The sequence below is a fragment of the Malaya genurostris genome, chromosome 3 (assembly GCF_030247185.1).
Source record: "Malaya genurostris strain Urasoe2022 chromosome 3, Malgen_1.1, whole genome shotgun sequence".
Classification (NCBI taxonomy): Eukaryota; Metazoa; Arthropoda; class Insecta; order Diptera; family Culicidae; genus Malaya; species Malaya genurostris.
In genome coordinates, this window is record NC_080572.1 from 168,431,159 (window position 1) to 168,454,342 (window position 23,184).

General features: G+C 39.1%; 2 protein-coding genes across 2 annotated transcripts; one reads left to right on the top strand and one right to left on the bottom strand.

Moving 5' to 3' along the window:
• The first annotated feature begins 1,451 nt into the window (after positions 1-1,451).
• Positions 1,452-13,859, top strand: LOC131434841 (probable protein phosphatase CG10417). Its single transcript, XM_058602038.1, has 6 exons — positions 1,452-1,828; positions 3,376-4,472; positions 4,532-4,716; positions 4,773-4,954; positions 6,403-6,600; positions 6,661-13,859. Exons 1-6 carry the CDS (start codon positions 1,718-1,720, stop codon positions 6,994-6,996), a joined length of 2,109 nt encoding a protein of 702 aa, XP_058458021.1. The 5' UTR covers positions 1,452-1,717; the 3' UTR covers positions 6,997-13,859.
• Positions 7,453-12,804, bottom strand: LOC131434098 (uncharacterized). The gene has a single exon (XM_058600743.1). The coding sequence runs from the start codon at positions 12,802-12,804 to the stop codon at positions 7,453-7,455; it is 5,352 nt and encodes a 1,783-aa protein (XP_058456726.1).
• Positions 13,860-23,184: the final 9,325 nt, after the last annotated feature.

The following is a 23,184-nucleotide window of genomic DNA, read 5'->3' on the forward strand; positions in this document are numbered from 1 at the left end:
CAATTCGCAAACAACGGTAATGAATTCGCTCCAGTTTGATAATATGAGAGTTTGCAGCGGAACGAAAACAAACGCATCCATATTCCATCACTGAAAGTATCGTTGTCTGATACAATTTTATTAGATCTTGCGGATGAGCACCCCACCAAGATCCTGTTATTGTTCGAAGAAAATGTACTCTTTGTTGGCATTTCGTTATCAGATACCTAATATGTCCTCCCCACGTGCATTTGGAATCGAACCACACCAGGATTTGCAATGGGTCTATATGTGTTGTGATTGGAAGCTGGTTTACCCGCCTTTTGAATGCCGATAACTTTCACTTGCCTCCAGTCAGGTGGAATAATGTTTTGCTCAAGAAACTTGTTGAACAATTCCAACAAACGTCTTTTGGCGAGATCAGGCAAATTCTTCACAAAGTTGAATTTAATTCTGTCCAACCCAGGAGCGTTATTGTTACAAGACAAAAGTGCTATAGAAAATTCCATAATTGAAAAGGGGCTATTAATAAAACCAATATTTGAAGGAGATTCCCGAGTAACGCGCTGCGTAGGAACAGAATCTGGGCAAACTTTCCTAGCAATGTCAAATATCCATCGGTTTAAGTATTTCTCACTCTCATTGCCCACGTTACGATTCCTCATTCGTCTGACTCTTGACAAACCTTCGACAAAATGTCTCCAATAGCTACATTTTTTGGCTCGAAGTATGCTCTTGTACTTGATTTCTAAAAACATAAGTTTTTCAAAATTCTGAGGTGTTCCTCCTCCCCGTTTTAGAAACGTCTTGCAAGCATTTTGTTTTGCGAGTTTAGCCTCTGAGCACTCTTTGTCCCACCAGGGGTTGGAAGGCCTTCTGTTAGTCGTTGGCCAAGGAAAGCGTTTAGTTTGGGATTGTTCTGCGGCCTCCAGAATCGAAGTCATATTCTTTCCATATTGCAATAATCGAAAGAGAAAGTGAACAAAGAGAATCTTTCTTTGTTACATTCGTCGTTTTGAACATTTTATACAGAAATGTAAGTTTATCCAAAGTGTTATGTCATAACAAAGCATTCTACCCATTTTTTACGATCAAGTCAAGTAGATAACGACCTAGTTTTGGTAGCTTATACAAAAAAGTATAAAAAGTGTTGCAGTTTGGATATTTCTATAACAGGCAAAAGAACTTTGTTATTGTTACGAAACGTAGTGGAATGTTTTGAAATCGGGTAGTAGAGAACTCCTTATTTTCAACGTACAGCAAATTTGAAATTTACACAGGATGTTGAAACAATTTTGTTCGAGACTGTATATCTGTTTTCTGTGGTTATTATTAAACAGCGTATTCTTCCTAAATTAGTGTGTACCACTCATAGCAGGAGCACGTTCTCAGTGATTTGTAGGATAAACGGAATAAACCGATGACTCTTATGTGTTAGTAACAGCTAAAATACCTATCTTGTTTACGGTAGTGTGAAGAGGACGGGCGCAGAAACTGGACGCGAAGCTAGCACATCAGTGTTTTCTTCCATCTCCGCCGCTGTCGTGTAAATTGGCGAAAAAAGCAAACCCGCTGAAATTGCTGAATGTACGCTACCAAAACGGACCTTTATTCGCTTTGGTGGAAGTGCATTGAAAATCGGAAGTTTTAAGTGTTTGATTGCTGAAGTTTGTGAATCTATCTTGCATTGCAACCAAGATAAATCGAATTTTTACGTTTCCTGTTACTATAAGCCAAAATGGGCGCGTATCTTTCAGAACCACTTACAACGAAAGACTCTAGTGACGAGGCAAACGATGTACTTGGAGCCGGATCCAGCTCAATGCAAGGTTGGAGGATTAGTCAAGAGGTAAGTGCAAATCTAGCGCTCTAGAAACCATGATGCGTCCCGGCATTTCTATGCTTCGGTATCTTGATTAGGATGTTCGAGCATTTAACAGAAAAAAAATATTGCGGAAAAATGATCGCATGTCGTGATGGTTGAACTGTCATTTGGAGTGCGTTTAGTATTTTTACATATCAAACAATCCCTGTAAGAAGTTTGACAGGAGCGTTTCCTAACCATACACCGGGTCCCATGATTATTTCATTACTTCTAACATTCTGGGTCTGACATAAGACAATTCTGTATGAAATGTTCAAAACGACGAATGTAACAATGAGAGATTCTCTTTCTTTACTCTTTCGATTATTACGGTACTGTTAGCAATCCTTCACTCCAATTATGTACCGATAATAATAACTAAAGCTATCATCATTGAATCTGACCTGAAGAAATTGCCGAAAAAAGCAGGATTGTTTCGCAATAATCGAAAGAGAAAGTAAACAAAGAGAATCTTTCATTGTTACATTCGTCGTTTTGAACATTTTATACAGAATTTACATTTCTCAGTCTGTCAGTACAATCTCGATAACAAAATGCTCGAAACTCATCTGGAAAATTACAACAGTCCTGAACCATTTTTGCGATAAAAAATTATTCTGTTTTATAAATCAACATCTGTAAACCTGTAGATAAAAATTTCATTCTCAAATATCGTTTATTATCTCTGTGGTCAAAAATTTGGTGTTATTCAACAACTTAGACTTTCTCTAAAACATGTATTGAGAAAGGATATTTCATTCGGCATTATAAAATTTAAATTATCTTTAAGGAACCGACATCTGTTTTGAAGTAATGCTATCTCACTATCTTGAAACGTTTTCATGAATTCCCAGTTACACTCTTATAGAAAATGAAAACTTCCACATGACGTAAATGCTAGCATGCCGTATGTTAGAGTGCCTATCTATAGATTAAAGCAATAGAAAAACGATTTTTTATAGAATACGATGTTCGCGTACGACTACCCGAAACCCGACTATCCCTAGTGTGTATCCGAGCAAAAAGTATCAAACGTCTTTACCAGGTGAACAATAGAAAAAATATGTTTCGTTCAAATTTCACTGAGTAGACTGACAATTAACAATTTCACGAGATATTCAAGGTACGCGTTAAGCCTCGGGTGTATTGAAATGAAAAGTGTAAATTGAATCATCTACCTTTTTCGAATCCGTCTGTCGTTGGATATTGATATACAGTGAAATTAAGTTCATGAAAGTTTCTCGTTATAACAAACTATAACTTTTCTAAGGTAATGTACCAAGGTAGGTAACATGCCTGGCTAGATAGGTAATGTTTAGAGTGTGGACTTGGGATAAACCAACCACTTAATTATGAAAAGGTTATAAAAACCTGAATCCGATATATAAAGAGAAAACACAAGTACATTGAGATTTATTTATTTATTATTGACACATTGTAATCCTAATGATAATTTCTAATTATAACTTTCATATGATCTAGATTACCGTAGCAATGAATTTGAAAAAAAAACACTTGTTTCTATTTCTCAGGATGCTCATAACTGCATTTTAAACTTTGACGAGAATACATCTTTTTTCGCCGTGTACGATGGACATGGTGGAGCGGAAGTTGCCCAGTACTGTAGTCTACACCTTCCGACGTTTCTGAAATCTCTAAGCTCATATAAGTCGAAGGATTTTGAAAAAGCTTTGAAGGATGCATTTATTGGTTTCGACGCCACGTTATTGGAAGATAAAATAATCGAGGAACTGAAGAAACTTTCTGATAAAACCAACGGAGAAGAAGCAGTTGAAGATGACGAAGAAGAAGAAGATGAAGATGACAATGTTGATGATCTCTGCAAAGAAGCTTGTATGCCACTAAACGAAGTTTTGCAAATGTATAAGAAGGAGAAAAAAAATCCAGCTCTCAACAAAATTAAAGAGGGTAACTGTTCGAAGCCGTTGTCGCCGTTTCTAAAAGGCAAACGAAAAGGTTTGATGTCGGATGAAGTCACTGACGATGCAGGACCGAGCTCCAGTAATGCCGACACTTCGTCAATTGAACAGTCTTCAGCAGAGGCCGATGTAACCAGCGATAAAAATACTAGCATTCCAGATGCGGCTGACTCCACTGTAAGTAGTTCAAGTAACAAAAGTGACGAGACTTTACAGAAACCGGAATCGTCATCTACATCGGATGAAAAGATAGCTGAACAAAGCGATGAGATCAGTGATACTAATAGTATTATGCCTGTTAAAGCAGCTAAAGAGGAATGTGCTCCTGATAGTTCATCGTCATCAAAACCAGACGGAGACACCGAGTCCAAAGTTGAGAACCTGAACTCCTCAACTCTTTCGGTTAACGGTGATGTCGAATCAGGTAGTAAATCAACAGTTTCATCTTCTTCTGCTACGAATCAGGAAAATGGTGTCGTTTCAAGTAATACGAACGCCGGTAGCAGTGTTAGCTGCGGAGCAGGAAGTTCATCGTCTGCAAGTAAGAGCTCTCCTGCAGCTACCAATGGACCAAACATGATGGAGGATGATTCCGAAGAAGATGATTCGGATACTGATGAGGAATTCCCACCAGTAGCCGATGTCAACGAGACTTCTAGCACCGAAGATGGCGAAGAAGATCCTTATTGGTGAGAACTTTGCTTTTATTTTTTAAAATTTCGAAATAAATAACAAATTTTGTTTCAAGTGAGGAAGCTAGCGAAGAGGACGAGGAAGACAATGATCTAGAGTATACTGAAGACGATGAGGATTACATGAATGAAGCGGATGAAGCATTCATGAACAATATTACCGATGAACCCGGTAAAGATAGCGGCTGTACTGCTGTTGTCGCACTGCTTCACGAAAAAGAATTGTTTGTGGCCAATGCCGGTAAGACGAAAATGTGTAAGATTTCCAATGTTTCAAAATTAAACATTTAATTCCAGGTGATTCACGGTGTGTTGTTTGCCGTGATGGAAAAGCTTTGGAAATGAGTTTCGATCACAAACCAGAGGATCAAATTGAGTTTGATCGAATACAGAAAGCTGGTGGACGAGTAACTTTAGACGGTCGTGTTAATGGTGGATTAAATTTATCTCGCGCTATTGGTGATCACGGATATAAGATGGTACGCATATTTCTTTTACAAATATATCATTTTACGGGCTTTTGGGAAGTTTTTATTATATTTTCTAATCAACAAATTGTAATAATGGATTCAATATTTTTGCTATGGATCACATGAAAAAAGTAGTATCTTTTGATTTCGGATAAAGAGTAATATTTGCATGTCTTCAAAAAAGTTGTAGGTAAAATTCAGATGGTAGATTTCCAAGCACTACTGGACAATGTAGCATAAGCTGTTGGATGGTAGAATGCCATGCAAAACAGATAAAAGTTTCAAAAGACGACGATATATTTGTCTAAGCTCTATTTTCAATCCCAAACTAAAGTGGGAATGAGGTCGCACTCGTCCAAGACAGTCGACAAAATAAATTGATTGCGACCGAGACGACAGAAACAAATCACTGAAAAACGTGGTGAACAATAAGATGATCGGAATGAGTAAATCTACCGAATCGCCATTACTGTGGAAGAATTTTTTCCCAGATGTCCTCGAAGGCGCCCGTTTGCTAAGCATGTGCTTAAAGAAGCCTGTTTCTTATGTGACTATTGGTGACAATCTCTACCACCTAATATATTGATTTCGTCTTGATTCATAATCTTATGAAAAGTTAAATTATTTTTTCCTCAGTGTATGTTTTACTGTCTACGGTTTGGCATAATAATTATTTGACATGACAGTAAAATTTATATAGTGCTTGATGCTGTTTGGTTTAGAGCCATTAGGTATGATAGACATTTCTGTATGAAATGTTCAAAACGACGAATGTAACAATGAGAGATTCTCTTTGTTTACTTTCTCTTTCGATTATTACGGTACTGTTATCCATCATTCACTCCAATTATTTACCGATAATAATAACTAAAGCTATCATCTTTGAATCTGAACTGAAGAAATTACCGAAAAAAGCAAGAATGTATCGCAATAATCGAAAGTGAAAGTAAACAAAGAGAATCTCTTATTGTTACATTCGTCTTTTGAACATTTTATACAGATTTGTCATAAACGTTTGACGTAAGTCGCCAAAAAGAGATAGAGATACTTCTTGAAAACGGAGTGTTTTAATATCATTGATATATGAGAAAGTATACAATTGTTAACTATTAAATATTTGCCAGTAAAACTCCTAACTTTGCGTAGGTTCGACGAACAAAAATATTACAGGTTTGCTTGCAAAAGACCGGCAACTTTCGGTTATTCATTGGTTGACGCGGACTACTGCCGAACCTTCATGACATCGTTTATGTGGCTGCGCCACATCACGACTATCGACACGACTAGCTTGAACACACGACAACTGTCGTGTAAGACCAATGCTTTATGCATTGAACCATTATCCCGGGACGTTTTGATTATGTACTGTTTTCGAATAATAATGTGTTGAACAGCTTTCATTATGGTACTGTATACAGAAAATAGTGGTTTATTGAATAAATAATTAACATTTACAGAACAAAAAATTGCCCCCAGAGGAGCAGATGATCTCAGCTTTACCGGATATTAAACAGATTACTATTGGATCGGGTGATGATTTCATGGTGCTGGCCTGTGACGGAATTTGGAACTTTATGACTAGTGATGATGTAGTTGAATTCGTACAAGAACGCATCAGGGACCCTACGAAGAAGCTGTCTGAAATTTGTGAAGAAGTAAGGTGTAAACTATTAGGTTTTTTCTATTTGATTTAATGTTTCTTTTTTATTTGTTAGATGTTTGACTACTGCTTAGCACCGCACACTAAGGGCGATGGAACTGGTTGTGATAACATGACCGCTATAATTGTTCAATTTAAACCAAATTTTATTGGTGGCGCTTCAAGAAAACGAGCTGCTTCAACCGAATCTGAAACTACCGCAGCCAACACCGACTGCAAGAAAGCAAAAACAGAAGCGGGTGCAAGCTCAACAACCGGGAGTAATGGAAGCAGTTGTGAAACGACAACCACCAGTTGCATCGATGAAAAGGAGGCAGCCGCTGCCGTAGCATCCATTGAAACAAGCTCACTAATGGATAGCAGCGACAATACTGCTTCTTCTTCGACGTGAATCTACGTTTCGCACATGTAGAATGACAATTTCAACTTTTTGTGACTGCACGATCCCAGTAAGTTTCCATTTACTTCGAATTGCAGCATAGTTTAGTACTGTTTTTGCTCGACCATTCATATATGAGCTATACAATAATGTCATCACATGGCCCAATACTTTTCCTTTATGCCAAGTTCGTCAACTTATTCTAAATTGTGCGCTGTAAAACATACTCATGTGTACTAATGTGTAAGATCAATTGTTCTTTCAATAGCTCAGAAATTGCTTTGGGAAATGGTTTTGCGGTGATTAACAAAAAAATACGTCTACTCTGAATAACGCTTTTATTTCGACTAACTCGTAAAAAATGGTTTTTCTTTCTCTTTTTACCAAGGAATATAGTTTTCTCTTTCTCTCCGACTCTCGCTCACACTTGTTGCTGAGGGGTGTTCCAATAGATTATTACTTGCGTGATCATTCTCCCCCCGTTGATTCCTCCGAATCAACTGACGGTAGTAGACAAATCTTTGTTGTAGCTCGGCGATATTCTCCAGCAGCGGTCTTCACGGTGACAACTCGTACGATTCCGTCACGCCCGGGATGAGTGGCTATGATTCGTCCCAGATGCCACTGATTTGGTGGTGCATTATCGTCCTTCAACACCACGAGTGCTCCTTCTTTGATGTTGATAACTTCACTGTGCCATTTTGGTCGTGTTTGCAAATGATGAAGATATTCTGCTGACCAACGTTTCCAGAAGTGCTCTCGCATTAATTGGACATGCTGCCAACGACTCAGGCGCCCAACCTTTATTTCCTTGTATGATGGTTCCGGAATACTCAAAGCTGATCGGTTGATTAAAAAATGCGACGGAGTTAAAGCTGCAACTTCATTTGGGTCATCTGATAATGGGCACAATGGTCGACTGTTTAAAATTGCTTCAGTCTGCGCTAAAAACGTCGTCATCTCCTCGTATGTAAGCCTAGTTTCACCCACGACTCGTTTCATATGGTACTTTGCCGATTTTACGCCAGCCTCCCAAATACCGCCGAAGTGAGGACTTCGTGGAGGTATAAAATGCCATTGAATACCCTTTCCAATACAAAAGTCGTTCAGCTTGTCGCGGTGTACTTGTTCCTCGAAAAGTTTTCGCAGTGCAACCAACTCATGATTGGCGCCGACAAAAGTTGTTCCGTTATCCGAATACATATTGCTTATCATACCTCGTTTGCTTATGAAGCGCTGCAATGCAGCTACAAAATTATCTGTAGTTAAGTTCGATACCAATTCCATATGGATGGCCTTAGTTGCCAAACACACGAAAATTGAAATATATGCTTTATAAGTTGTAGTCTTTCTGCCAATTTCCCTGAGTATGAATGGACCGGCGTAATCAACTCCAGTATTTGAAAACACTGCTGATGGTGTAACACGATAATCTGGCAAATCTCCCATAAATTGGTTTACTGGTCGAGGATTATGTCTATAGCACACATAACATTTGCCAATGATTTGTTTAATGATTTGCTTTATTCTTACAGGCCAGAAACGTTCACGTACGATAGAAAGTAACCCACGCTGTCCAACATGAAAATAGTCCTCGTGTAATTGCCGTACAAGTATGCGGGTCACGTGATGTTTTTCCGGTAGTAGGAGTTGATGTTTCCCATCATACGGAATCGATGAATGCTTCAACCGTCCACCAACTCTAATCATGCCATCCTGGTCAATGAACGGTGCCAACCCGCTGTGTTCATGTCCTCTCTTTGATCCGCTAGACAAAACCTTGAAAAGCTCTTTAAATGTTTCTTGTTGTACCAGCTTTACTATTATCATAAGACCATCGTTCATTTCCTTTGCACTGAGTGGCGATGTATTTCTTGTTTTAAAGCGAATGTTATTGATGAACCTCAAAACATACGCCCATGCTCGCTGCAGACGTCGAAAATTACTTATACGAGAAAAATCAATGGTGGGTGTTTGTTGAACAGACGCACACACTGTCGCAGTTTTGATTTCAGGAAGTTCAGCGTCATCTAATTCGATATAACCGATTCCAGGCTGTAACTCAGTTGCCCAGAGCATCGGTGATCCTTTCCACCATAACTCTTGTTTCAAAAGATCGGAGGGCATTGTTCCACGCGATATAATATCAGCTGGGTTTTGTTCGGATGCAACGTAGCGCCACTGATAGTCTGGTACCAATTCGATGATTGTTGCAACACGATTCGAAACGAACTGGTTCAAAGCAAGCGGTGACTTTTTCAACCAGTTCAACACCACTTGCGAATCACTCCAAAGTGTCACACGTCGAAAAGCAATTTTCATTGAAGAAACAGTTTTCTTCGTTAGCTGAGCCAGCAGTAATGCCGCACATAGTTCTAGCCGTGGAATAGTGGATGGCTTCAACGGAGCGACGCGGGATTTGCTGCAAACAAGACGAACGCTTACCTTTCCATCGGATGAAACGCATCTGGTATACAAAACCGCGCCATATGCCTTTTTGGAAGCATCTGAGTATCCATGGAGCTCGATAAATTCAGCTTGATTTTCAATCACACATCTGGGTTTCTTCATCTGGTTAACCAACGGCAACTGTTGTCGGAATGCCGTCCACATTTTAAGTTCTTCTGATGGGAGTGCTTCGTCCCAGTCAAGCCCCCGTCGCCAGAGATCTTGCATCTGAATTTTAGCCGTAGTGAGAATAGGACCAAGAAATCCTAATGGATCGAATAAACGGCCGATGTCGGACAGTACACTCCGTTTTGTTGGCAGTGATTCATATTTCGGGTCGAGTGAATTTACGTGGAAAATAAAATAATCTTCTCGCGGATTCCAAATAAGACCAAGCGTTTTAATGGTGTTATTGATGTCAGAGTGCTCAAAATTCATCTGTGTTTCATGGAGTTCTGCTGGAATGCAATTTCGTACTGCTTCGCTGTTTGAACAGAATTTATGTACCCCAAATCCACCTCGTTTCAGAATCTCTGAAAGCTGTCGGTAAACTTCGATCACTTCTGCTGCCGATTGTCCTCCAGTAAGGAAATCATCAATATAGCTGTCATTTTTAATTACATTTGCTGCTAACGGAAGCTCGCTTGCCTCGTCAGTTGCCAGTTGAATCAGCACTTTTGTAGCCAGATATGGCGCACTCGCACAACCGTATGTTACAGTTGTCAGTTCAAAGATTCCTAATTTATTTTCAGAGTTTAACCATAGGATGCGTTGATATTTGCGATCATTTTCGTGGACTTGTACTTGTCGGTACATCTTAGGGATATCAGCTGTTAAAACCACTTGGTGGCTGCAGAAACGCAAGATGATTGAGACTAAATCACTTTGCACAGTCGGACCTATCTCGAGTGCATCATTCAGCGAGAAACCTGTCGTGGTTCTCGCCGAAGCGTCGAACACTACTCGGATTTTAGTAGTGCTACTTGTTTCTTTATACACAGCATGGTGAGGGAGAAAGTAACAATCAGTTGGAGTGTCGTTGACTTCCACCATATGACCAAGGGCTAAATATTCTGCCATGAATTCCGTATACCGGATTTTCTTCGACTCATTGATAAATGTTCGCATTAGCTTGTCAAATCGATGCTTTGCCATTGCAAAGGAGTCGCCTAGTTGACTTTTCCTATCGTTGAATGGCAATCTAACGGTGTAGCGGCCATGCTTGTTTCGAGTGAACGTTCTATCAAAATGTGTTTCAACGGCATGTTCTGCCGCTGTCAAAGGTGATGCTTCCTGGCAGGTTTCCAGTTCCCAAAAACGTGTCAGCGTTTGATTGAGATCATCGTTGCTAACATTCACTTGACAAGTGTGTTCTAGTTTCTTTTTACCAGCCGGTGCTGGTCCACTTACGATCCACCCAAGCTGTGTATCAATCAGTGTAGGTATTGATTTTCCGAGTCGCACTCGACCTTCTTTGAGTAGGTCAAAGAACAGTTCGGCTCCAATTATCATTTCAATTTCGTCTGGAATGTTGAATGACGGATCGGCTAGCGCAATTCCCTTAGGAATCGGCCACGTACGGATGTCCATTTCGACGGTCGGTAGATTGGTGATGATCTTTGGAACCACCAAGAAATCTAAAATGGCGTCGAACGTACTGACACGCGATCTTATTTTCGTTTGCACTTTGAACTTCACGTGAGTTTCATTATTATTGAGTCCACTGATTGGAATGTTCACATCTTCTAATTGAATATTCAGTTTTTTCGCAAGTTTTTCTGTCATGACGTTCGAGTCAGACGCTGAATCCAAAAGCGCACGGCACGGCCACGTTGAGTTTCCCGAACCACACACTAGCACTTCAGCGGTTGATAGTACTATTTGCCTCCTTGTCAATGAAGACTGGGAACAGTTCACTGATCTTGACTGTTGTACGTTAGTTGCGTTGTTATCATCGGAGGTCGACGTCGATGGCTTTGGGTCTTCCTTCTGCGATTTCGATGGTTCAATTTTCTCCGTATGAAGAAGGCTGTGATGTTTTCTTCCGCATGTTTTACAAGACTGCTCCGACTTACAGTCCGTAGTACGGTGACCTCGACGTAGGCAGTTGAAGCAGAGACCGGATTTCTTTACTTGCGAGTAGCGATCAGATAACTCGAGTTTCCTGAAATCGTTGCATTTATAAATTAAATGATCGCCATTGCAACAGTAACAGGACTCCTTTGTCGTCTGGCTGAAATTCTTTGCTGGTAAACTCTGTTCTGCTTTTCCTCGTTTTGACATTCCCACTGGTGCACGCTGCTCAGAATAACCCTTTAACTTTTGCAAAATGCGGCTCCTTTCACGAAGGAAATCTATCAAGTCTGTGTATGACGGTAGTTCTTCTTTGGGTAGTTGCGATTCCCATAGTTTTCGGGTGTCTTTATCCAGTCGTTTGGATATCAAATTAATGAGTATCATTTCTGCTAGTCCCTCAACAGCAAGTTCTCGGCTCAAGAGCGCATCGACATGCTTCGTGGTAGCATCAATTAGCTTACGTAAATCCTCGCTGGATTCCGTCGTCATTCTTGGCAAGTTGAGAAGAGCATCAATATGCGTATCGATTATAAGTCGTTCGTCTTCATATGTATCTTCAAGCATCTTCCAAGCCGTATCATAATTATTATTATTTATCACATCTTGATCAATTTTACCTGCAGCTTTTCCGATCAACGAGTTTTTTAAATGATATAATTTGATAGCTGGTGACTCGTTTGGATATCTGCTCATGATCGTGCGAAACATGCATTTGAAGGAATACCAATTTTCAAGATTCCCATCAAATGTCGGAAGCGGCACTTGCAGGTGTGGTCCAGATGCATTCACTGCGTTTGGTTGCTGCGGATGAAAAGGGATAGCGTTTGCATCGAGTTTGACTTGGTTGGCCTCTTCCTTTCGTTGCGACATTTTCGTCTGAATGTCAACATATAAGGCACTATACATATCTTCACAGCGTAAGTACTCTCGCATATGCTCTTCTCGTTGTTCTCTAGACGTCAGTCCACAAATTTCAGCATACACTTTCTCGGATTCTTCGTTACATTTACGTATTGTCTCGAGCTGCAAATTGAGCCAGTGAACGTTCATGTTCTGCGCTTTTAAACCTTCTCGTATTCTGTAGAACTTTTGCATCACCAAATCTCTTCGATCCACGAGCTTTTCCAAATGCTGTGCCATCCTTCGTTTTTCTAGTTTTTTCGCCTGCTCTGCCTTTTGAGTAGCGACCGTACTTTCAGGTGTCGTATCAAGAACAAAATCGTTGAGATTCTTCGGGGTCAGGTCCCTTGGAACACGTGGCGTTTCGTCGCTCCCGGTTTTTCGCAGCTCATTCATGTAAATAACATGCACTTTTTCCTTAAAACTATCGAATAATGTTTAAGAATGCTCAAGATAACGTGTTACGAACACGATTCAACAGGATCGCTCGCGACCGCGACGCGTCGAAAAACAATATGGCGGATTTTTGCATTCGGTGCAAAATCGTTGTCAATTCACTTTTTCTTGGATTTATCACTTCCAAACCATTTCGAAAACTATTTTACGGAATAGATCCGGTTCGAAGGACCAAATGTTCTTTCAATAGCTCAGAAATTGCTTTGGGAAATGGTTTTGCGGTGATTAACAAAAAAATACGTCTACTCTGAATAACGCTTTTATTTCGACTAACTCGTAAAAAATGGTTTTTCTTTCTCTTTTTACCAAGGAATATAGTTTTCTCTTTCTCTCCGACTCTCGCTCACACTTGTTGCTGAGGGGTGTTCCAATAGATTATTACTTGCGTGATCATCAATATTGGAATATAAATTATAAATGATTGTAGTAAGATACATTAACGTATATAAAACGACTCTATTATTACTTTTGTTCGGTATTTGGAAAAGTAGGTGTCAATATTTTGAAAAGTAATGTAGACATTACTGTTTCGCTATCTATTGTTTTTTTTATGTTAATCCCAACTTAACATGATCACGTGACTGAAACGCGTGTAAATTGAATGTCAAATTTTAAGTAATTGTAGTTACATTGACGATCAAATAATCTGCACTCTGTTAAGTTGAAAGGACAAAGTTTTACAACTAATTTAATTAATTTGATAAGCTGTGTAGAGCCATTAACTAAAATTAAAATCACGCATCCGTAGTAAATATTGAACGTATAACTAGAGCTTGAAGCAATTTCGAGCTAATGTAAATATCACTTGATAGTTTTTGGTAACGCTGGGATAAATAATTATGTCAGAGCCATGTCACTTGAAGGTTGAAATCAATTTCATAAGACATCGTAATGTTAGACTTTAATAAAAACACATGCCTAACTTTTGCTGCAAGCGTCTCATTGAAACTGTGTATTTGAGAAAGGGCAATAAAGTGTTCTAACCTAGAAGAAAATTTGCCTCAACTGTTTTTTATGACATCCCTATGAAAATCATTAGTTAAGGTTATAAGAGCAAATTCAGTAGCTAGAAGTTTTGAATGGAAGATCTATAATAGACCTGAAACTGGAACAGACGTATCCCCAGCAAACCGTTCTAGTTTTATTTACTCGAACAATTCTTTTGTCAAATTTAAAAACTTGCATACGATGCAGTTCTATTTTTTCTATATTTGAAGCACGAGCAAAACACTTAAAATTTAATCAAATTGTAACACTAATTGATTGTATGTGATGATGTTTGCAATACAGTCAAGCCCACCAACAAATTGGAGTGAACAAGACAAACTGACAAATACAAAAAATATAACGGCAGCGTATGCCAGTTTTAAATTTGACAGAAAAAACTGTTCGAATATAACGGCTTGCTGGGGATACGTTTGTTTCAGTTTCAGTTATATTATAGACCACTCATATGAATCTTGTAGCTGCTGAATTTGCTTCTATAATTTTCTGATTTAAAATTCAAAAACTGACATAAATTATGTGGGGGGCAAAGGTGCACGACATCCTGGAAGGAGCGACAAATATCATATCATACTGTTTGTATCGGCAGTTTGATTGACTTAGCTCTGGCCGTCACAAGCCCCGACCTCATACCTACCCGGTGTCGAATGATGACTGGTGACTCCTGTTTTTAGCAGAATGAGGAGGTGCGGAGTATTAGCAAGCGGTGGAACAGAGTGCAGCTGTTGATAAGGAACTAACATCTTACTATAGATGTATAGACTATCAACCCACTTTGTGACTCTTGCTAATATTCTCAACGTGGGAAGTGTGCAACACTAAAATTTGTATTTAAAAAAATTATAAATTTTATATTACTAATTGTAACTATCCTATTGCTCTAAGCTTAGGATGATGAACTGCAGGGCGCGTATCCTGCTTGGCGGATGAGAGTGGGAGTCAACTTACACTTGTATTGACCCAATCGTACCATACCGAGATCGACCGTTCGCTTAAAATTGTAAAATGAATCTAATATGTCATCTGGATTGATCACGGAGTTGACATGACTGGTACTGCTTGAAATTGACAATGGGCCATTGGGTGGTTTCAGGCATTTCTGATGCAATTGGGATGCTAATTCACCCCGGTTCTGTATTTCGTTCGAGTCGGATTGTTTCGATCGAATGTGAAGTTTTGCGTTCTGTAGCTCGATCGAGTTCAAGTTTTCCGTAGAAAGGCACTGCCCATACTTGCGTGTCGGTTCCATGTCGAGGGGAGGACGATCCAAATTTTATTTCCGAATATTTTGTTTTATTGTATTACCTACTACTAAATCACGATATCGTTACGTGGAGTCTCGGTGGTATACCTTTGCTATTCCAATATTGCAGAAGGTGCAATTGTTGAGGTTGGATGGGTGCAATGGCAGTAATTTCTCTGGCATCTCTGATCAGGAATAAGAGTGTCTTATTCTACCGTTGAGGAACTTTCAAACCTTTCCGATCCGGTTCGATATCGGTACTGATGTTATACAGGTTGCATTGACGGCGACGCTGACTGGTCAGGTGTGAAGACATTTTAAGCAATCATGCCATTGTGTACATACTGTGGCTTCCCTGGACAATCTAATCTAATGTTGAATGCGCATCCTTACCTTACATTATATAATCCAACAAACTCACTAACACCTGAATTTATTATATCTTATTTTATTTTTATGGTTGGAGCGCAATGAAACGAGAATGTTGAAATAAGGAACTGTCATCGAAGGCTTAAGACCAAGGAAATTTTAGGAAGAAGAACCCTGGGGCGTCCCAGGAGAATGACGAAAAGGAGGTACTTTGTGCAATAATTCGACTTTTGGTAAGTTGTGGTGTGTTGGGGAAGAGAGGGGTAAGTGCACTACTATTTTTATTAGCGGCCCTCACACGATCGTTAGCGGCCCTTACACGATCATTAAAAGTGTCATTACTAAGTAATGACACTTCTGCTCAAACGCTCGTCATTACTGCATTACTGTACATCATTACTTTTTAGCATTACACGTTCATTATTAATGATGAGTATTTGTAACTACTCCAGCAATAGCAATAGCAATATTTTTATTTTTGTTTAGCTGAAAATAAATTTGATTTGCCATTGAAACGTTAAGGTTAATGAAATATTAACAAAAACTCGTAGACCTTACACGATCATTACAAGTGTCATTACTTTTTAGTGGTGACACTTTTAATGATCGTGTAAGGGCCGCTATTGTCACTTTATTATTATTATCATTATTATGATTAATAATATTGTTCCGTACTCTTTATTTTCAGCCATAAACACAGTAGTTAGTAGTAGTTAGTAAACTTCTAAATGCTGTATTTCCCTATTTATCTCCACTATCCCTAACCTAATGTATCTGAAACCAGTGGGACTCAGAGCAGCGCCTGCTGGTGGAGGAAGCCGGTGTGCTATACGGTCTAGTGCATATCAACGGTCAGGCTTTAGTAGGCTCACAATCAGCTTGTAGTGAACCTCACTCAAGCAGATGGGCGGACACGGTCTGCCCGGTTGTGGGCTGATAAATTACAAATTACAATTACAATTACAAAAACTGACATAAATTATGTGATGTGATGTGAAATGAAGCCACCATCAGTTCAAGGACTTGCCAGTGGAAGCGGGTAGACTTACAGTAGCTCCGATATGACTCATCCATTCACCTTCTTACTATAGCTGTTATCGAAAAGCGAACAAAAAGGGTTGGGCGGATATGTAAGTAGAGTCACTTACTCGTATTCCGCGGGAAGGGGCTGGGGTCCACTAGGAGATTGATAGTACCTATTAGCTCTCTCCGGACTGTACCAGCCTAGATGCCGTGTGGAATCCGGCGGAAAAAAATGAACCAAGAATAGATCCACTGGGTTCCTGCTTCCATGTCGTAAAAGGCGACAATTGCAGGAGTTTCTTTTTTGTTTCAGTTATCAGATATTTTCAATGTTTCACTTCTGATTACTCTATTTTACTAAATTATCTCTTCATTCAACCTATCAATTTCCGTATTGCTTCATAGAAAAGTTTTATTTGGAATGTTTTCTTCTTCCATGTTATTGATTGTCTTTCAGGACTATAAAATGAATTATATCGGTATATTGAATACATAGTAAAAAAACACTTGATATTAATATTTCAGAGTAAATTAATATTTTTCTCGGTAGCCGGCTGCCCAGATCAACCAATATGACCAATTAATAATTTTAATAAATGATAAAAATAATAAAGCGTGAAATATTTTGACCTTTATTGGGTGATTTAAAATGATTTTATAAAAACTGTTTAGAATATTTTAATGCAATTGTTAGGATCAAAAATAAACATATATTAACATAAATTTGGACTATTATTTGTTGACAGTGTAAAATTGAAATAAGCTAGGTTGGCAGCATTGCATATGTCAAATACATTCGTTTCCTGTATGAGAAAAAAGAAGAAGATACAAAATGTTGAAAAAGTGATCATGTGTTTTTACCACAGACTAACAGACATGACAGTATGAGTAAATTCTAATAAAAATTATTTTTCGTGATGCACTAGTTCCACCTATATTGTACTGCGCGAACTATTTACTATCTGTACACCCCTTGTGTTATGTAAAAGTTTTTTTACTAGTTGGTTTCCCCTCGTTTGTCAACACCGATCAGCTGCTTGCAGGGATGCCTGATTTCATCAAAATATTTGAAAATGAATCGTCACAATGATTTATTGGATTACGTTGATAATATATTTAACTTTTTCTTGATGTTGGAGGGTAACCATTTATTCGACTCAAATTTGTTCATCTAGACTATTTTTTATTGTGTTGGTAGTTTTCACCCGAAATTAAGTGGCGGCAGACCAGAAGCAAGTAAATATTGTAACAAAACGGGTTCGATTTTTTATTGAGTTGGTGGATGAGAAGTAGGCGCAATTATGTATATAGTTTAGGCAATATCAAAGATAAACTCAAGATAGAGTAGTCTGCGATTTCTTAGGTATCATTTGAATAGGACCCCTCGATGAGCTCGGTTCACTGTCAATTTGAGTATTTTGAAGCAAAACAACAAGTGTCTGATCACTAGATGCGTCGTAACTATGACAATGATTGTTTATGTTTGGAAAAATATCAAGTTACAGTATGAACGATATTGAGAAATTTCGCTTTATATCAGTGATTCTTAGAATAAGAAAGTGAAAACTACGTAGAACCATTGTCTAGAATTTATTTAGTTTGTTATAGCCTCATCCCATGAAGCATCAGTTGTGGCAAGAAATCATTATATGCTGAATGTAAACATATGTGTGCTTCTTTTCTTTGTTTCCATGGCATTTTGTCGGAACTAGTCAACGCTTGTTAACGGAGGGTCAATAAAATTACATTATTACTGAACCAACTGGTTCACGATTACTGACCCAACATTTTTCAATGAAACGTATGGAACATTGTAATCTTCAGTTTATCTTTGGCAATATGTATTAAATCTGTATCCTGCATGAAATTCGCATGGACGTATACAAATCAATACATTACAGGTAATTCTGTATGAATGGCAACTCTGTTGGTAAATGAAAAAAATAAAGACAGTCTAGATGACAGACATGATGTTTTTGATAGGGTAACGTGGCGCCATCATGACACATGTGAGTACTGTCCCAAATAATGGAATATTCGAAATGACCGTTAAAATGATTCAAGAATCAAATTTGAGTGTCCTGTCTGTTAGTCTGTGTTTTTACTACGCACGAAAGAAAATTAATTCCCATGTTACAGTCCGCTGAATGTTTTATTTCTCCACTGAGTTATCCGGAACAAAAGTGGTCCTTCGAGCCGGATACGTGAAGAGAATCAGTCGTGACGTAATTGATTTCGGTTCGTGAGCTGTGCGTCGGAGAATGGTTCCGGTATACGGTTAACGTATTGAAAAGAAAAAGTGATTCGGCACGTGCAAACGAGTCGGAAAATAGATTTAATTGGTTTGTCCAGTTAAAAAATGATTTTTTGTTGTGTTGTGATTCAACAAAGAAAAAACGAGCATTGAATGATCTAGTGCGTATGAGATAAAAAGTGATTTCCAGATGCATTTTTTGGAAAACCGTGAGTGGAAGATCGATCGAAGAGCTTTTTTAAAATAAATGTGACGATTTCGGGGATACTGTTCAAACAAAAGTCATTTAGAGTGATTTTGAAAAAGGTGACAGCGTTTTGCGAAGAACCATATGAAGTGAAACAAAAGAGAATTGGTGAATGAAAAAAGGAAGGTATAAACAGACGGTGCACCATTTCGGATGTCGTAAAAAGCTGAATTTTTCGAACGAAAAGGAGACGACGTCTACAACGCCGGTTATGTCAATTGGTGAACAACGTGCGGAGCAAGAGTTGCAGAAGACGAAAAATATAATGGCAGCTAATATTGATGCTTTGAGCCGGTGTTGCGAGACAACCAAAGGTAAGGTCAATAGAGTAAGAAATGCTATTGAGACTGCTAGGCTTGATTATCAGAAATTCAGCATACATGCGTTAAAATTATATATGAAAACGGTAGATGCAGCATATAATGAATACAACGACTTCCAAAACAAAATTTATTTGGCCGATCCATCTAGAAAGGAAGAATTTGAACCGAAATTCGTGGAATTCGAAGAGCTTTTTGAATTCACCAGGATTGCACTCTGCGAAATGATAGAGGCTTATGAACAGACACAGAAAGTGCCTGCAATAGGATGGCAAGAAGGCAACTGTCAAGCGAGTGGTAGTGGTATCAATCAATCCGTCAGATTAACACCCACTATAGTGTTGCAACAAGCTGCATTGCCTAATTTTGATGGTCGATATGAACATTGGTTCAAATTCAAACAGATGTTCCGAGATATTGCAGACAAGTGCACTGATGACTCGCCTGCAACCAAATTATACTATTTGGACAAAGCATTGGTAGGTAAAGCACAAGGTGCTATAGATCCGCAAATTATTCGAGACAATGATTATGAAGGCGCATGGAAAAGTCTGACAGCCCAATTTGAAAATCTTCCTGCACTTATCAGTGATACTATTATGAAACTGTTGAACTTGAAATCAATGACAACTGAATCATATCAACAGCTGAAAATACTAACCGACGAAGTGGAAAGGTGTGTGAGTTCGTTAGAATTCCATGACTTGAAAATGGATAAGCTTTCTGAAGCAATTGTTACTACACTTATTTCCACGAAACTTGATGCAGATACACGGAAAATTTGGGAATCGAATGTGACCCATGGGAAACTGCCAGTATACAAAAATATGATTGCGGTACTTCGAAAACAGCTGCATGTTTTGGAACGATGTGAAAGCTTTAAAACTGTATCAAAGACGCGTAATTCCAATCCGTTGACTAGAGTGAATCAAACACCAGCATTAAAAACGCATATGACTACGACCCTCAAGAAGGAAGAATGTCCTGTTTGCTCTGGAACGCATGCAGCAGTTGGTGCGAAACATTCAAAAAACTTTCTGTAAATGCACGATACGACAAAGCAAAGCAAATCGGGCTGTGCTTTGCGTGTTTAAAAAAAGGACATCGTACAATAAATTGCCGATCTAACAATAAGTGTTCGATGTGTTCAAAGCGTCATCATTCGATGTTGCACTTTGAGGAACAGAAGCCAGCAGAAGAAGTAAAAGTAGTACAATCTAAGGATGATACTGGCGAGTCTAACTCCAAACCCGTAGGAGAAAATACGGTTGCAAGCTGTTTGGTGCCTAACGAACTTATGGAATTTCCGAAGCAAGTGCTGCTAGCTACAGCTGTGGTGAATGTGTTTGATACAAACGGCGATCAGTATTTGTGTCGTGTGCTTTTGGATTCTGGTGCTATGACAAATTTTGTTTCTCAACGAATGGTAGATCTTTTACGGTTGACGAAGATTTTTGTGAATGTTCCCATAACCGGAGTGAATGGTATGAAGACAGCAGTGAAATTCAAGGTTAGTTGTAGGATGCAGTCGAGGTATTCTGAAGATCAATTAGTATTGGATTATTTGGTTGTACCACGCGTAACTGGTCCATTGCCGACAGTAAAATTAGATGTGGAAGACTGGTTGTTACCTCAAGGAATGCTTTTGGCTGACCCAAAATTCTATGAACCTTCTCGTGTCGATATGTTACTTGGTGCAGAGGCTTTCTTTGATCTTCTACTTCCGGGAAAGGTCAAATTGTCATCAAATCTTCCTGTATTACAAGAGAGCGTTCTAGGATGGTTAGCATCCGGACCAGTGAGCGCATCAGTGAAGACTTTGACAGTACAATCCTGTCACACTAAAAGTGGATGTGAAAGTGATGCTGATTTATCTAGTATTCTGAGGCAGTTTTGGTCGGTTGACGATCAAAGCAAACCACAACAGGATGAAGATATTTGCGAACGTCATTTTTTAGAAACGTACACTCGAATGAAAGACGGACGATATGTCGTGCGATTGCCGTTTCGAAATGATGCTGCAGAGCTCGGAGAGTCGAGACAAATAGCCGAGAAACGATTTTACCAACTCGAACGAAGATTGGACAAGAACCCAGATTTAAAGAAGCTTTATTCAAATTTTATCAAAGAATATATGGATATGAGTCATTGTCGAGTTCTGTCTGAGCCCACAAGTGATGATGTGACTTCGTATTACATGCCACATCATTGTGTGCTTCGACCTGAAAGCTCTACAACTAAACTTAGAGTTGTTTTTGATGCATCGTCGAAAAGCTCTACTGGAAGATCTTTAAACGATTTATTGATGAATAGGGCACCAGAACAGGAAACGCTTTTTAGTATAGTTCTGCGATTTCGTTTTTATCGTTACGTTTTCACAGCAGACGTACAAAAGATGTACCGTATGGTTACAATACACGAGGATGATGTAAGGTTCCAGAGGATTCTTTGGCGCGATGATAGATCTCAACCTTTGAAGGTACTGGAGTTGAAGACTGTGACCTACGGAACTGCTGCAGCTCCATTTTTAGCAACACGTGTGCTGAACCAGTTAGCAAAAGACGAAAGTAAAAACTTCCCTAATGCTAGTAATGTGGTGCTTAAAAGTTTTTACGTGGATGATGTTCTGACAGGGGCAGCAACGTTAGAGGACGCGAAAGGGTTGCAAAAAGATTTGATAGCTCTACTCGATAGAGGTGGGTTTAAACTACATAAATGGTGTGCAAACGACGCAGCTCTGTTGAACGACATTCCTGTCAAGCTTTGCGAAAAACAGTTGAATTTTGAGGACCGTGAAGGGATTGAAACGATAAAGACTCTTGGCCTCTTGTGGGACCCAGTTGACGACAATTTTGCGTTTCATGTGAAGCCATTTGACGAGAGCTTACGAATCACGAAAAGACAAGTAATGTCAGAGATTGGAAGATTATTTGATCCCCTGGGTGTGCTTGGGCCTGTTATTGTTATTGCCAAGTTGATAATGCAGGATTTGTGGAACAGTACATTAGAATGGGATGATGATTTACCGGAGAATTTGTCAGATGCTTGGAAAAGGTTTCGTGATGAACTACCGAATATTGCTACGATAAAATTTCCAAGATTAGTGGTTGTCGAAGAGGCCAGCCGATTTGAGTTACATGGATTTGCAGATGCATCGATGAAAGCTTATGGTTGTTGTGTTTACTTGAGAAATCTGAAATATGATGGAACTGCGGAACTCTTTCTACTGTGTGGAAAATCCCGGGTAGCTCCGATAAAGGAATCCAAACGTAAGCCTACGGATGAATCAAACCCTGCAGATTTGACAATCCCGCGATTGGAGTTATGTGCAGCGAAATTGTTGACAGAACAAGTCACAAAGGTGAGACATGCTTTGCAGATGGATATATCTCGAGTCGTGCTTTGGTCCGATTCGCAAATTGTTTTATCCTGGATACACAATTTAAAGCCTGATACTCCGATATTTGTACGAAATCGAGTTACAAGGATATGTGAGATGACAAATGGTGCTGAATGGAATTATGTACCTTCGAAGATGAACCCGGCTGATCTCATATCTCCTGGACAATTGGTAAATTGTGAGATTTGGTGGACAGGACCCGCATTCTTACGTTCGATGGAAACAGAGAATATTGTATTGTTATGTGCGGAGAGTACAGTTGAAATTCATGTGAATCACACAGAAATGGCTTCGCTTCCTGAAAACCGACTATTGAATCTGATTATGAGTACGAGTAATTTCAGAAAACTTGAAAGGATTTTTAGTTACATTGTGCGATTCTCGAAAAACTGTAGAACAAAAGCAGAACATCGACGTAGAGGGAGATTGGATCGATTAGACTTCAATGAAGCCATGAAA

Bases quoted from the DNA above. Each gene is read 5' to 3' on its own strand.
- LOC131434841 (XM_058602038.1), top strand. From the start codon at position 1,718: ATGGGCGCGTATCTTTCAGAACCACTTACAACGAAAGACTCTAGTGAC. The intron at 4,473-4,531 runs GTGAGAACTTTG...TTTTGTTTCAAG, and splicing joins GGCGAAGAAGATCCTTATTG to TGAGGAAGCTAGCGAAGAGG. The intron at 6,601-6,660 runs GTAAGGTGTAAA...TTTATTTGTTAG, and splicing joins TGTCTGAAATTTGTGAAGAA to ATGTTTGACTACTGCTTAGC.
- LOC131434098 (XM_058600743.1), bottom strand. From the start codon at position 12,804: ATGAATGAGCTGCGAAAAACCGGGAGCGACGAAACGCCACGTGTTCCA.